This window comes from Cheilinus undulatus, linkage group 2, assembly GCF_018320785.1.
Source record: "Cheilinus undulatus linkage group 2, ASM1832078v1, whole genome shotgun sequence".
Lineage (NCBI taxonomy): Eukaryota > Metazoa > Chordata > Actinopteri > Labriformes > Labridae > Cheilinus > Cheilinus undulatus.
In genome coordinates, this window is record NC_054866.1 from 48,116,614 (window position 1) to 48,131,587 (window position 14,974).

Consider the following 14,974-nt stretch of genomic DNA (forward strand, 5'->3'; position numbering starts at 1 on the left):
TTGCATTTGAGTCTTAAATTGTTTGTTTTACTGATGTCCCTTTTATTGTTTTAGTTTGTTCCAAATGTCTGTACATGTTTTTTTTTGTGAAGTGATTTTATTTCCATTCTTTTGATCTCTATGTACAGTACTTTGACCTAAAGCACTATATAAATAAATCTATTATTATTATTATTATTATTATTATTATTAACTGGCATATCATGAAATTCACCAATGCTACAGTCACTGTGAGTCTTTTGCATAATGATAAGCATCGTCCTATAGTCAGTGACTCTAGAAACTGGTGGTTTTCACCTAAAGGTAAATGTGACTAAGAATGAAGACATGATTGCTGATCTTTTTTAATCTTTCATTAATGGGCTCTTACTTGGCGTAGGCCTTCTCCACTAGTGCGCTCCAAAACTCGTTGCTGTCATTTGAGTGGCAGTACACCAGCTCTCCGTTTGCCGTGGGCAGCCGGTCATCGATCACTACATCCACCCACTCACCGAACCGCCAAAACCGAAAGTGAAAGATCCCAGCGTAGGACTCCGGTTTTTCTTCGTCCCATTCCTGGTCCTTCCAGTCAGGAATAACCTTGGAATAAAAGAGCACATAGGCTTGGTTAGAGCTGCTTGATTATGGCAAAAGTCATAATCATGATTACTTTGAGTAGCGCTGAGATCATGATTTTTCATTGTGATATCTTATTGATCTTAAATCATCTGCATCACATGCATTTATCAAGTTTAAGTACTCTTCACAGGTTGTAAAAAAGCTATAACTACAAAATGGTACAAATCTGTATCTCCAAAGAAAGAATGCTGGTTGGAGATTGCACAGGATATTCATGCAATGGAAAAGTTGGCACACCAACTAAAACACAAAGGAAATAAGTCTGTAAAGAGCTGGAGGAAATGGACTCGTACATGGAAAGTGATATTAATGAATAACTGGACTATGAGAGACTGAGAAATCTAGACTCAAACCTGAGAGAGAGAATGACTTGATAATTGTCTTGATAAATCCAAAACAATCAGGGAAAAAAGGAGACAGGCAGCTTTGACCTCTCTAAAAAAGCACAGTTTTGTGTTTTTACATGCACTTCCTCCACACTAATAAAATAAAACACACAAGTGTTTGTCATTTGAAGTTCAAAAACTTCCACTTATCTGCTTGTTTTCCCTTAATTAACCTTCTGCATCTATTATTTATGCGAGCCTCTGAGGATTTATTAATATTTTAACAAGGGAACTCCATGCACCCGTATCCTGAGCCGAGATCCCCGATGACAACACATTTAACACCGCCATCCACCAATACACACACACTTTAACAATCCTCACTGAAGTATATGATATTAATAAATAACTGATCCGTTGAGTCATAACTAGTCAAGCTCCCAGAAGCCCTCAGGAACCTCCCAGAGTTCCTTGTCGTACGTCATCCGAACCTCCTGTTGCCTAGCGCCCTCACACATCACCCACCTCTTTAACGCCTTTAAAGAAAAGCTTAGAGTGTTTTCATTTCATATTCAGACATGTCAAACCTGATCCTTAGAATTCCAACATGAGGATTGTGTCAGGTATTTGTTTTTTAATGATTGAGCCACTGCAAAATACAAAGACAGTTCAAGGTGTAAGTCGTGTTTAAAACTCCTCTAGTAGAGCACAAATGCTATAATTCAAGAAGAGTTTGGTGCAGAACTAACATGCATCAGGCTTTACAGGATTGAAATGAGTGTAGCAGATGATAATTTGTTCTGACTGATGCTGTTTTCACATTGATCTCATCTAGCAATGCTATCCTCTACCCTTTTGTATTTTAGGTGGCCAATCAATGCATCCCGACCAAACTACCCCCTGGGCAGGAGGGGGATGGGGGGCAGGGGATGAACTGAAAACTGCTACACTGTGATGGAAATAGTTAGAGAGGGGAGGGGAGACGGAGACAGCATGACAGCCTATTAGAACAGAGAGAGAAAGTAAGAGAGGGAGAGAGAGAAGGGTATATCAGAGCTCCATTTATCACAGCATCCATCCAGACAGGCTGGCCTGTTCACTGCTCAACCCAGGATTGTAATCTCAGAGTCAGACATGGACACTGCCAAGGCTCCTGCCAATGCGATCGTTCTGGAATTTAAAGAAGACCATGCACTGACAGAGGTGAGGCTTTCACTTTACAATGACAACTTCACATTTATATCTTCTTTGCAATGTGTCTTTGTTAAAGCTTGAGGATGTTCAAACATCAGACCTAGCAAAATGTTTTTCCCTGAAATCTGAAGGCAAGTCTTTACAAAAAATTAAGCTATTTCTTTTAGCTCTGAAAATTACAGGGTCAAGGTTGCAGTCTTGACAAACTTTTAAAATCTTAAAAATTGTGAAATGTTGTTGCAAAGCATAATGTAAGTGTCATGAACAGTTTTTCCTTTCAACTTTTTAGCCATTTTTGTGGCTGATGTTGTAGAACAGCAACATTCTCAGCATCATCAGACATCTAAAGCACTGGTTCGCTATTGGTCCGGCCTCAGGACCAACCAGTCTGTCTTACAACAGATTGCGATCCAAGTTTCACAATGCATATTTAGTTAATTGAATATGTTGCTGTTTGTAGCATGATTGGGCCAAAACATTTGTTATAAAAAAGAAAAGGGACAAAACTGACAAATTTGTACCCTCTTTCCTTATCACTATGTGTCATTTTTTTTGTGCCAATTTTCCACAGAACTTGTGAAATTACTTTATTATCATGGGAAAAGTGGCCATTTATTGCAAGAAGAGGAGACAAAATAGTTGAAATATTTGTCACACATTTAAATTTGCCCAATTTAACAGTAAAACATGATAAAATAGAAGGTATTGATGCATGCCAAATAAGAACTTCAGGACTTTTGCCACCATTTTTTTCCCAAACACCTAGTCGCGACCCACTAAAAACTGTTCCGCAACCCACTTTTGGGTCCCGACCCACCAGTTGAGAACCACTGATCTAAAGGACCCTCCAGTGTTTTAGAAACCTATCTATCCTATTGCTATGGTTCAGTTAGTCTTTAAAACAACTTGTTAAAGTCTTAAATTGTTTTCTTGGTACTTTTTATGTCCCCCAGAGTAATGATCAATATGTTACCTGATCAGAAGATTGAAAACATAGACTAAAAGCCAGGCACTAGACCTAAAAATGATTTATTCTGTCCAGTATAATGCTCCGTCTGGAGGTCAACAGCTCCTGGGCTTTTGTAACTTCAGTCACATGTTTAAGCATGCATTGACTCTGCAGAAAGAAGTGAGCTTAAGTCTAGGAAAGTTTTTAATGACTAAATAAAGATAATACAAATCAGTCATTATGTAATCATTATTGTTTAAGTTACTTTCCAAGTAGAATGCCAAACATTTGACCATGTTAGAACAGTTCTTCAGTCAGCTTTTCTTAGTCTCATGAAATTGTTGATTACAAATTTTGGTGTGTGGATCTCGTGGACAGTTACATAAAGACAGTCAAAATAACGCAGTAATGCAGTGCACAGAAACTTAAACACTGATTGTTTTCTCCCCGATGTCATATTTCACTGATCATACAATAATATTTACCAAAAATTACCTGGCTTTCTATTACCATTAGTATATTATCCATCTGAGAGTACCATCAACACCATTCAGGACAGTAGAAAAGACATAATCTGGGATTCAATCTTGGTATCATAAAACAGCACCAGGATCGAATCAAATCCAGTGCTGCTGGGTACACGTCCTTTTTTGCTCTCTCACTCCATATGTCCTTTGTCACTTTAAAAATGTACAATCTTTCTCACGTAATGGATGTGATTAATCAAGATTAATAAACCACAAAGCCTGTAACTAATCAGGATTGATATTTCCAATCAACTGACAGCATTAAGTCACTTTGTTTGTTTGTTGGACCAAACACGAAGCATGAGCTGAGGCCTTTAGGAAGTTGTAGAAGTAATTTTTGAATCAGTTTTCTACAGTCTTATAAAGGAGACAGATATATTTGTGCCAGATCAATGAAGAAAATAATTATAAGCTGCTGCCACAATTCTAAGATCAAGCAATGCATACATAGTAGGCCTATGTCTTTTACATTTGAGGACAATACATTTGTGTAATATTTGATATCTGAAGCCACATTTTTCCAGACCAAGTACATCTGTGCACTCACAGATACTTAGTACAGATATGGGTAGTTCATGATACAATAACTGTTCCTTAAAAAGAGACACATCTTCATTTATGTTAAAATATCAACAACTGGCAGACATGGCTCTAACTTTGACAACATACTCACATCGTGAGAGGCTTAATCATACTTTAAAATAACACTGAGTGTATCTGTGCATCCCTACTCTGAAGTAAATGTTTACTGTCATTAATAAAACTGAGTGATAAATATATTTAGTGACATTAACTGCAAATCAGCTTTCTTCAAATTATTGTTTGTTTTAATGTGTTGATTGTAATCTGTTTTTTGAATATGTATTATTTATGACGTGCTGCTGACCTTTTGGCCTGGTCTCCCTTCTTAAAGAGATCTTAATCTTAACAGGTTTTCATCTGGTTAAACACAGGCTAGAATAAAATGAAAATTGAACTTTGCAATAACTATCCCTGAAGGCCCAAAGCGGGGCCTGTGGGGATGACAGGGGGCTTGGCAAAGCCAAATAAAAAAAGAAATTATGTTGTCCTGTTCAGCTGGAAAAGCATAGCAAATTTAATGAGAAGACCTCCAAACAAATTTAGGGTGAGCAATTAATCCACACCAGACGTCATTGGGGATGAGTGGGCTTGAGAGATTATCATTTGCCAAAGGGGGACTCAGCAGAAAAAGTTTGGGAATTACAGACGTGATATATGTTTAAAGGCTACAGTCAACAGTTTGAAACTGGGGAAATCTGCTGGGGAGCTTTCTTAGCTTTAACTAATAAATACACATAAAAACTCTGAATTCTGACATATAAAAATGTAAAGTTTCCTGGTTAATTTCCTAGTGTCTCACAGAAATGGACATTATAAAAGTCAAGGTGCTGTCTAAAGACCAAGAATGCCAGTGGTCCTGAAGTGTTAAGGGCTGTAGGCATAGAGGGCAATAGAACAAATTGGGACAGTTTTCTGAGTGACAGAGTCATGCCCTTGAACTTAAAACAATTTTAAAATTGTTGTTTTGTCTGTATATTGAATGTTTTCTATGTATTTTTGTTTCCTTGATTCTGTTAGCAGGACTCTCTTTTTGAGTCCTTCTCAGTTTCCATTTCATTGATGTTTACGGTATCTTGTATTTCCTCTGTAGATGATGCGTCGTCGTGTATCGTCTTTGCAGAAGACAGGGCAGAAACGTCAGGAAGGAGAGCGTCTTCTTCTCCCTCATGAGTTTGTGTATCGGCTGGATTTCAACAACCAGGAGCTGACCTTCTCACGCTGGTACTTCTCCCTGACCGGCCACGGTCGTGTCACCATCACAGGCATTTGCCAACTCTGGACCCCTGACCTCACCAACCTGATGACCCGTCAGCTACTGGAGCCCATCGGCACATTTTGGCGAAATGCTACCGACGCCGAGGACTCTGAGCTCAAATGGCTGGAGGCGGACATGCTGGAGTTTGGAGAAAGGATTGCCGAGCTGGCAAAGGTCAGGAAGGTGATGTACTTCCTGCTTGCTTTCAAGGACGGGGCAGAGCAGAAAAATCTCAGCTGCTCTTTGGAGTTCACACCAGAGAAATAACTTTTTCCAACTCTTTTAGTAGGATCCTCTTAGAGTACTTGAAAAGTCTGCAATATAATGTTCAATCTTTGACCTTTAACCCCCTCACAACTACACTCGATAGAAAATAAAGCAAGGAAAAAATATCTCACATTTTACCCTCAAAACTTTAAATCTTTAAGTCATATTATAAATTTGTAAATGAACAGTCCAGAGAGTTGGGAATAACATCCAGGAAAGGAGCCATATGCCACACTTTGCTTGCCACTTGGCTACTGGTGCACCTCTGTACACATTTCTATATCAGTTAGGATCACTTTGCGCTGACATTTAGGTCCAAAAATCAAATGTTTACCTTAGCTAAGTCAGAATTATGTACATACTTACAGAAAATTATCTTTAAATTAAGTATTTTCATTAAAAGAGCACATATATCTAATAATAACCATAAATCCTGGGTTGAACATTACTTAAGTTTTAATGAGTCTGAATGCACTTTATTTGGACTTCGTACAAAATCAATCTCCCTGTGATTCCTGGTACTCCCAAAAAGTCACTCCATAAGCTACAAAAATCATCAGCTCAATAGAAATTTAAAGGTTCCCATTAACAACACTTTTCTTTACAGGACATGATGCTTAAAATTACAAATAGCCAACATTTTTATAACTCAGCAAATTAAAATGTTTTATGACAACTTTTGAATACAAAACTTTAAACTAAAAAGATTATTCTTGTAAATAAATTATGCCAGGTGAATACTGTGATATTATGTGTGACGAGATAGTTTGTTTAATGTTAGACTTGTCTTTTAGTTGTTAATGTCTGTAGTTTTATGGCTTAAGCAACAGATAGATGCAAAACAAATAGTTGTGAATGGAATATCAAATATTCACATTGCATGACTGTCAGCCTGGCACAAAACAGAGATCAATAGTGTGATGTCTATTAAACATTGACTGAAAGCTGTCTGTGTGTTCTCATTGGTCCTGATTGACATTGGTGGGCAGAGAAAGAGGAGACAGGGCAGGGAGAGTGTGGACTCAGAACAGGAACAAGAGGAGAGGAATAGAAGTAGCAAAATATGTTAAAATACATTAAAAAGTTCTAGAAAAACGTTATTACATCTATTCTCTCCTTTAAACTTTACAGTACTCTCACTCAGTGACTATTAAAACTTAGATATCCCTCTCTAATTTACTGTCATGACACCAGACGCTTAAACTTAGATATAACATTTGTAAAAACTGAATGATATTGATGCCTCTTTTATACAAAGGTAGGAAAAATATTGGATATAAGTTTAAAATATAAGTCCTAGGAACTAGGGATGCACCATTGCATCAGTTTAACATCAGTATCGCTGATGACAACCCAGTTTACAAACATCAGCCATCGGCCACATATTATGGAAAGAATAGATACCGGTTACTGCTGTTGAGTCCATCAATTCTTAACTGGCCTGTCTGCTCTGAGGCTGCTAAAATTAGGTTCACTCAAACTACCTAAAATCATGATAAAACACATGTGAATGGGCCATACCAATGTCTTTTGCTAATAATACTTGGGTTTGGGATATTGTGTTTGGCTTTAAATGATGTAAAAAAAATTCAAAGTTATGTTTCTTTTTGACAGCGTCCAGTCTTTTTGCTCCCTCATTAGTAAAATGGTTTTTAGCTGTGCAACAGGGCTAACTTGGATTAGCAGATACTAGGAGATTGATGCAGAGGACTGACAGTTGCTGACAACCACTTGTGAACTGCATGAACTGGTTTTTCTTTTGAGATAAAAGAAATGTGCCAGTGATCCCAAAATGGAGTGGTAGTGTATATCACCACAAGGGTTTTTTATGGTTAATTAAAACAACTAAACAAAGCAAACAAATCTATCATTCATGGTTGCAAGCCTCAGGTGAGCAGACCTTGTGTTGCCTTTTTCTGGTTGACTCTTTCTTGTCAAAGTAAACAGACTACAGGTGAATACTGAATCCAAAGTGAGTAACTACTGTATGGGGCAGTGGTTCAGCTCAGTAGATAGAGCAGATGCCTTATATAGAAGCTGAAGTCTTTGACACACTGGTGATCAGATTTGACTCCTAACTTCAGCTCTTTGTTGCATGTCCACAACACTATCTCCTCCCCACATTTCCTATACCCCCTCAGCTATACTATCAATAAAGGTGAAAGGCCCAAAAAGATCAGAAATGGATGAACCGCTCACTGTGTGAAGCATAAAGCAGAAAACAGAGACATTAAATCCATACCAGTGCAAAATACAAGTTAAATGATTATCATGAATAGAGGCAATGAAAATCTTAGGATCATGTATACACAGATGACATCAAAAGAGCTGATGTACAGTGATAGTGACGATATGTACTGAATGTGAGTAAAGAGAAGATCTAAAGCATAGTGACTAGAAGTCTCCACAGTTTGGTCTAAATTCATGTTTTAATTGCTATCAGATCAGAGTCTGGAATTTCTATATCACATCAGAGGCTTTAGGGATTCATAACCAGTCAGTTTTTGTTTGTTTTTGGACCCTTGACGGGCATAACAACAACTGGAGGTAACAGCACCTACAACAAGATGAAGTTTCCCTTCAGCTGATGGAAAACTGAGTGCTGCAGAAATCCTCAGAGACAACAAAGGTGAAATGAGTTAACCAACAGTGGAAAAAGCACTGACACACGATACACACACACAACCATGACTACAATCTTGTCATCTCTTAGTCTGAAATGTCTTAAGGGCCATGGGGTTGCATAAGTTTGATCCATCCAATAGAAGAAAATGGTCTGCAGACGTCCTTCGGAACAAGAAGGTAAACCAGCTGTATCCCTGGTCACACAGTAATTAAACCGGTAAACATTCAGATGGAAATCAGTATTTATTGACTAAAACAGTTTGACTTTGACTAATAAGTTATGACTCTCTTTTCCTGTACATTTTGAATTTACTGTATGTTAAAAATATTAACTTGATATAAAGTAATTCAGATCAAAATTGTTTTAATGGAAAAAAACTTAAACAAATTTCTTAACAGTGGTGAAATCCCTGATATAAATCATGTTAGGCTGTTATGTAAGGTTTTACACTCTGATAGTCCAGTTTTAATGTAAGTGTTAAATTACTAAATAATTTTTTCTCTTCAGATTGTCCTTCACACTACATCCACCTATTTTTAAGAAGACTGCATGAAAAAGATCCAACGTAAACTCTATGCATGAATTAGCTGAATATTTTATTAAATTAGTTCATAGCTCTGTGTTTTCCTTTTACATAATTGAATTTCTATAGCAAATTGTTTACATTTTTTACCAGATTGCAGGGAATTAAGTGTTGCATGCTGAAAATGTCCTCAGTGAGGACCCCACAGCCCTAGCTTTTTACTTGTGCTTCACTTTGCCTAGTAAACAGCTGGGGACAAGCTCTTAGACTTATCAAACTGGCTGTTTTTTAACCAAGAGGTGAAACTTGTTATGTTTTATAGAAAGCCCTTCAGCCAGCCTGCATATTCATGCTATTTAAAAAAAAAAAAAAAGTTTTTCTGACAACCTTCAGACTATATCATACAGCAGAGAAACAAAACACAAAGTGTTTTAAGTAAGGCTATCTGAACTAAATTAAATTCTCAAAAAAAAAAAAAATTGTCAAAAACTTAATCACTTGTTTGATGGCAAAAAGTAAAAAGTTAAATCTGATTAACAGAAGGTTGAATATTTATCAGTAAGTGTGTGAGGTTTACAGATGGGAACAGTGGGCTGTTAAGAAAGGTAACTGATGCCACCTAATGGATAAAACCTGTTATTTTTGATATGTGCACTCTAAAGCTGATATGTGCAAAAAATTCTTCAGAATGAAATGACTTTATTCAAACTTATAATTTGATTTCAAGTCCCATTCTTAGTTGCTGCATCCAAATGAAAATTTTATAACTGATGGTAGTCACAGTTCTCGTCATAATTGATCATTTAAATCATACTCAGAGCTGCTTCACTTTATGTGTGGTACATGTAGTGTTAAAATATATTCTAATATGAAAATGGGTCGTTTCACAAATGCAGTGGATGAGAGCGCAGCAAACGAGAGGAAGTGAATTACATTTACAGTAATTCTCAGAACAGGTAGAAAAACACCTCTTACAGCACCAGTCATTAAGAATATTAAGTTAATTAAAAGAGGTTTATTGGAACTTATCCAGATGACTTGACTACCTATTTGCTGCTTCATTTCATGTCACTGACATTTTTTCAATGGTGCTGGTATTGTAGGACAAACCTTAAGTAAACACACACCCAGTTGCACAAATCTATAAAATACACACCTCTACACACAAACACAAAGTCACTGTGTGCAACTGAGATGCCACTTGCTCTAAAGGCTGTGGTTCTGCCTTTTCCATTGAAGTCTTTCAGCGTTTACACACTGCCGGGGTCATCATGCCACTACTAACTGGTGGGGCTGAAGGTCCACACAACTTTTGAAAACCTTTTTTTAAATTATGTGTGCTATGTACCTTTTATTTAGAGAATACTGTTCTATTTTTTAACATTAACATTGACTGAATCCTACCTGCCTTTTTCATGGCCTGTGCTCATAAGTGGTGATGGTTCTTATTCATTCAGTCAACAGCAAACTGATTGAGGGGCTGCAGCTGCTGCAGAGTCAATGTTTACACGTAGGTCTTATTGTAACATTGCATTGTGATTTGCAAAAGCATATTTGTATTGTATACTTTTAAGTTGTTCTGTAGCCTATAACACTATACACTTCATTGATTTGATCCAGAAACATATACGTGGTTTGCACAGTTTTTGTTGTGTTATATGTTGAATATATGGCTCTGCTAGCTTACCCATGCCACCTCCACCGGGTGGTGTTTACATCAAGCTGCGAGCTTGTAATAATGTAACAGATTTGCACATTAGGTTGCATAAGCTTCTACAGCTTTCTGGGTTTTAGTCTGACCTTTGTTGTAGTTATTATTCATCCTTCTGTCTTTATTATCACCTTACATGTCTCAGGATGGCAGGATTAACCACTGACAAGGTACAAGCGAAACCAATGTAACAGCACTGTTGGCCCTCCCTGCCCGACCAAGTGCAGAGAAAGAGAGAGAGTTTTGTGAAGGGAAACTTGAACAATGAGCGCTCCTGTCCGTGTCCTTGAGTGCAGCCTGTTTAGTGCAAATGTACAGTGGCCCTCAATGCAGCATGGCCCACCAGGAATCCTCCGGGTTCTCCAGATTAGCCGCTCTGGGCCTGTTTCATTATGATGCTGGATGTTTGGAGACTGGTGTTTCACTGAACCTTTCCATTGTGCGGTCTGTTTTGTGTATTGTTGTCTGACAGTTTTTTTGTTTTGCAGGTCTTTTGAGGGCTTCTTTTGAGATTTTTTTATTGTATTTTTAAAAATACTTTCATTTTGATTAAGCAAAGAATAATTTTAAAAACATGGACCTGTCTGAGTGTTTTTGTCTTACCTTCTGCCATAAAGATTCTCTGGAGGCCAGGCTGGAGCATGCAGCAACAAACCAGCAGTTTCCCAGCTGGCCTTGATGCAGGTCATGTGCACTGATGCCGTCCACAAACAGATGGGGTTTGCTGCTTAACTCCTAAAAGGATAAAGATCATTTTAATTAGCATCGCTTTTTCTTCACATACACTATATTCCCTTTTTCTAAACTCTTGTGATTTTTAACAACAGGATGAGATCAAAAAACATTTGAATCTATTAATGATTGTCAAATCCATTGAATAGTTATGCAAACATGAAAACAAAGAATTCTACAGCATTTCAGCTCTACTTGAACACAAACTACGTATTAGCCTATTAAAGAAGGAGTAAGCTTCAAATGACTATTTCTATTTTCAACATTTACTGATGAGTCAAGTTTTATGCTTAATTTTTTCTCTTACAGGGAGACAAACATAGATGATCACACCTAAGGGCTGTCCAGTATTTTTTGAATAATTTTATAATGCATATATTTCTACTGTGCTCCTCTGGCCAGCCCACAGCTGCATCAGAGCTGTTAAATGGTCAACAGTAATAGAGGTGGTCAATCCTAGGCAGCTGCCAGGCGTGGATGATTGTGAAGTAGGGTGTGAGCCAGAACACTAAGTCAACCATCCCAAGGTAAATACAGACTAAAAACGCTCATGGATTAAGGTAGAATATGGTTTAAGTGTTCAAAGCAAAACAAACCACAAAGCTAAAGACAGACAGACTAACAGCACGGCAGCCAAATGATAGGACAGGGATAAACCAGCGGCACACACCCAAGAAAACCACTGACTGTGTAAAGACAGACCTATAAAAGGCTTATAGCCCAAAACTACTAATATGTTATCTCTTATAGAGGGAATATACATTTATAATAAGATAGGCTTTTAAGTTATTTCTCAAACTGAGTAGATTATTACAAAAGACACAGTAAGAAGAGTCCAATAATAGCCATGTGTTGTTGTTTTTTTTAAGTTACAGTGACCTGACAGAGAGATGGATATATGCAGATGATCTTGAAAGGAACCCATACGCCCCTACTGTGCCTTTGACAAAATTAGAGGTCTCTATTTTCAGTTCACATACTGTATCCTTCTAAACATAAAGTACCATGAAATGCAGACCTCTTTATAACTACAAAAGCACAGACATTAGAGAAACTGGTCAGCCAGTTCTCCTTTCAGATTGACTAAACCCTCAACCTACATGTACAGTGTAGACACAAGTGCAGCATCAGATATGCAGATCATGATGTACATGTTTATTTGCAAAAAGGTTTCAATAAAGAAAGAAATACACTGCAATAGTTTTTCTGTTAAAAATGCATGAACGCTGGGGCATAGATGACCTGCAGGTTAGGTCATGCCCCATGTACACAGATGTCCCCCTCAGTAATAAACATAAAAAGCCATAAAATAAAACACGAATTGTCCAAAACATGCATATATGTTAATTTATTTTAACATGATTACATGTTATGGAAATTGTCCTTAGGTGTGAGCACGAATGTTTATTTGTTTCCCCGACCAGGAAAGGTGGGTTCATAGATAATGGTTGGCTCTCACATTACACTTGTTTAATGGTAGTGTCATAACAACACTAAGGTTAAAACAGCAGAAAAAATAGCTTTTGTCATCCTTTAATTTTAATATTTATGGCACATTTTATAATATTTGACTTTTTTCTTAGACCAAAGATAATTTATTGGGAACATGTGGGTGCTTTAAATATTTATTCATTTATAGGAAAACATACAAAGCTTCCTCTTTGTTAACTGTAACAGCGTGAATCAATGATGTTGATCGATTTGAGAGCATTAAGAATCCTGTTTAATTATTTAGCAATATCGTTAATGATTGACTGTAAAAAGCGAAGACTGGAAACTCCTCAATAAATATTTGCATCCAACTTTCAATTCAAAACTCCAGTCCTCCAAATTTAAAAAAAGATTTCATACCAAACAATTCTGATTCTTGTTTGACAAAGATAAAAACTTAACCCAGTCCCATTGAACTGACTTTTCTGATATTGTGTTTCTGCCTGCATAAACTGGTCTAAACTGGAAAGCCAGATCAATATTAGGAACTAAAGGTACTTGCTCCACACAAACACCTTTAGTGCCTTCAATTATCCCCTCCTTCAATATATCCAAAAATGTTCTTACTCTCAGGTATAAATGAATGAAGTTTTGTTTATAGGAAAACTTCTGCCTTGTGTGGCTAAATTGTACATTTCATGCTATGAGTCTGTGTTTGTGTGTTAGAGGATAATGCACAGAGTAAAATGCTGCACAGTGAAGATGAAAGCTATAAAACAACAGCTCCTTTATGAGACTCATATTTCTCCATTAGCTGAGCTGAATGAGTCAAAGAGCTATTGTGTTTAAGTGCTGTGAGGCACAAGACCATTCACAGAAACCAAAAATGTAACTGTCAAATGAGAAGTCTTTTTCAAGGTTGGCAGGGTTTATTTTAAATTCATTTTGGGTTCTTGGGCCGTTTTTGATAACACAGCTGGAAATGGGGGAGGGGAGAGAGAGTGGAGAATGATGAGGAAAAGGAGCAACAAGCCGCTGTGGCAGTTGGGAGTTGAAACTTTGATATCAAACAAGGTAAATGTTTATTCTACACTGAGGGTATTTGTAGCTAACTTTAAACTGAAATGTCTGTTCCTGGTATGAATGGACCAATCAGCTTCATTTGAGAAGAAAGAGGCAGTAGCCGCAGGCATGGGTTAGCTGGAATGACTGCACGCCTGTTTATGGATGGTGAAGAAAATAGCATGGGTGCAGCTACAATGAAAGTTTGATCAGAACTAGACAACATTTCTTAATTGTAGAATTGATGTATAGTCTTTTAAATGTCCACACCACCCTAAGATTTGCATACCTGCAGGCCTTGCTGCACCATCTGAGAAACATTTGCGTACATGACACAAAGAACTTAACCTATCCAGGATGAAAGTGCATAATGTTTTTTTCTTTAATTGTAATGGAACAAAAGTGGAAAATAAAGACAAACTAACCGATCAAACTGTCTTGTTTTTTTTCAGGCTTTTGAGACAAACTCAGTAAGCCTAAACACATCAAATTTAAACTGCCATTTCAGTTTTTGCTCATAAGAGTTAAAGCTGCATATTTGTCAAAGCATTTTGTAGCTCTACTTCAGGTACCAAGCTGTTTACTCCTTTGACTATAACACACAAGCCCCAAAATTGTGTTCTATTCTGATGGATTGTGCGTCATGGGCCTAGATGAATGAAAATAGTAAATGTGCCCAGACATGTAAGAAACTTAAGTGGGTTAAAAAAGTGTGTGAAAAAAGGATTGTGCTTTGTAGTTCCTGTAACCAACAATGGTTAACTCATAACAATAACTAGTATCATAATCCTCCCACCATTTGTGAACTTAAAAAGAATTATTTAAAGCAGTGGTCCTCAATGTGAGGGTCGGGACCTCCTTGGGGGTCGCAAGACACTGAGAGGAGTTTGCCAGATGCCTTAAAAAAACTAAGAATATATATTTTTAATGATAAACAATTGTATATTTTACTCATTTTTTTGAAAATATATGCACAAGTATAGTTAAATGTAAAACATAGTCATTTAGTGAGATTTATGCTGAAATCAACGTAATGAAAAAAGTTGTAAAAAGTACGTTTGTTCACAGATTTTGCTGGGCCCCGACAAACCCTAAGAATGGGCCCTCCCCAGCTGTGATTTCTTGATGGTATCAATGTGTGTGTGTGTTTGATCATTAGCCTTGGTGCTAG

The 14,974-nt window shown here is 37.2% G+C and overlaps 2 protein-coding genes across 4 annotated transcripts in view; one reads left to right on the forward strand and one right to left on the reverse strand.

The window, feature by feature from the left end:
* LOC121522732 (calpain-5-like) overlaps positions 1 to 14,974 on the reverse strand; it is a 41,577-nt gene that overhangs the window by 11,374 nt on the left and 15,229 nt on the right. For all 3 annotated transcript variants that reach the window (XM_041807363.1, XM_041807372.1, XM_041807380.1), the window contains exons 3-4: positions 11,182 to 11,313; positions 371 to 579 (exon numbers count right to left, since the gene is read on the reverse strand). In XM_041807363.1, coding sequence (XP_041663297.1) covers positions 371 to 579; positions 11,182 to 11,313 — 341 coding nt within the window. The remainder of the gene's footprint in view (positions 1 to 370; positions 580 to 11,181; positions 11,314 to 14,974) is intronic.
* On the forward strand, positions 2,040 to 6,536 carry LOC121522863 (olfactory marker protein-like). The gene is made up of 2 exons (XM_041807538.1): positions 2,040 to 2,147; positions 5,287 to 6,536. Exons 1-2 carry the CDS (start codon positions 2,079 to 2,081, stop codon positions 5,716 to 5,718), a joined length of 501 nt encoding a protein of 166 aa, XP_041663472.1. The 5' UTR covers positions 2,040 to 2,078; the 3' UTR covers positions 5,719 to 6,536.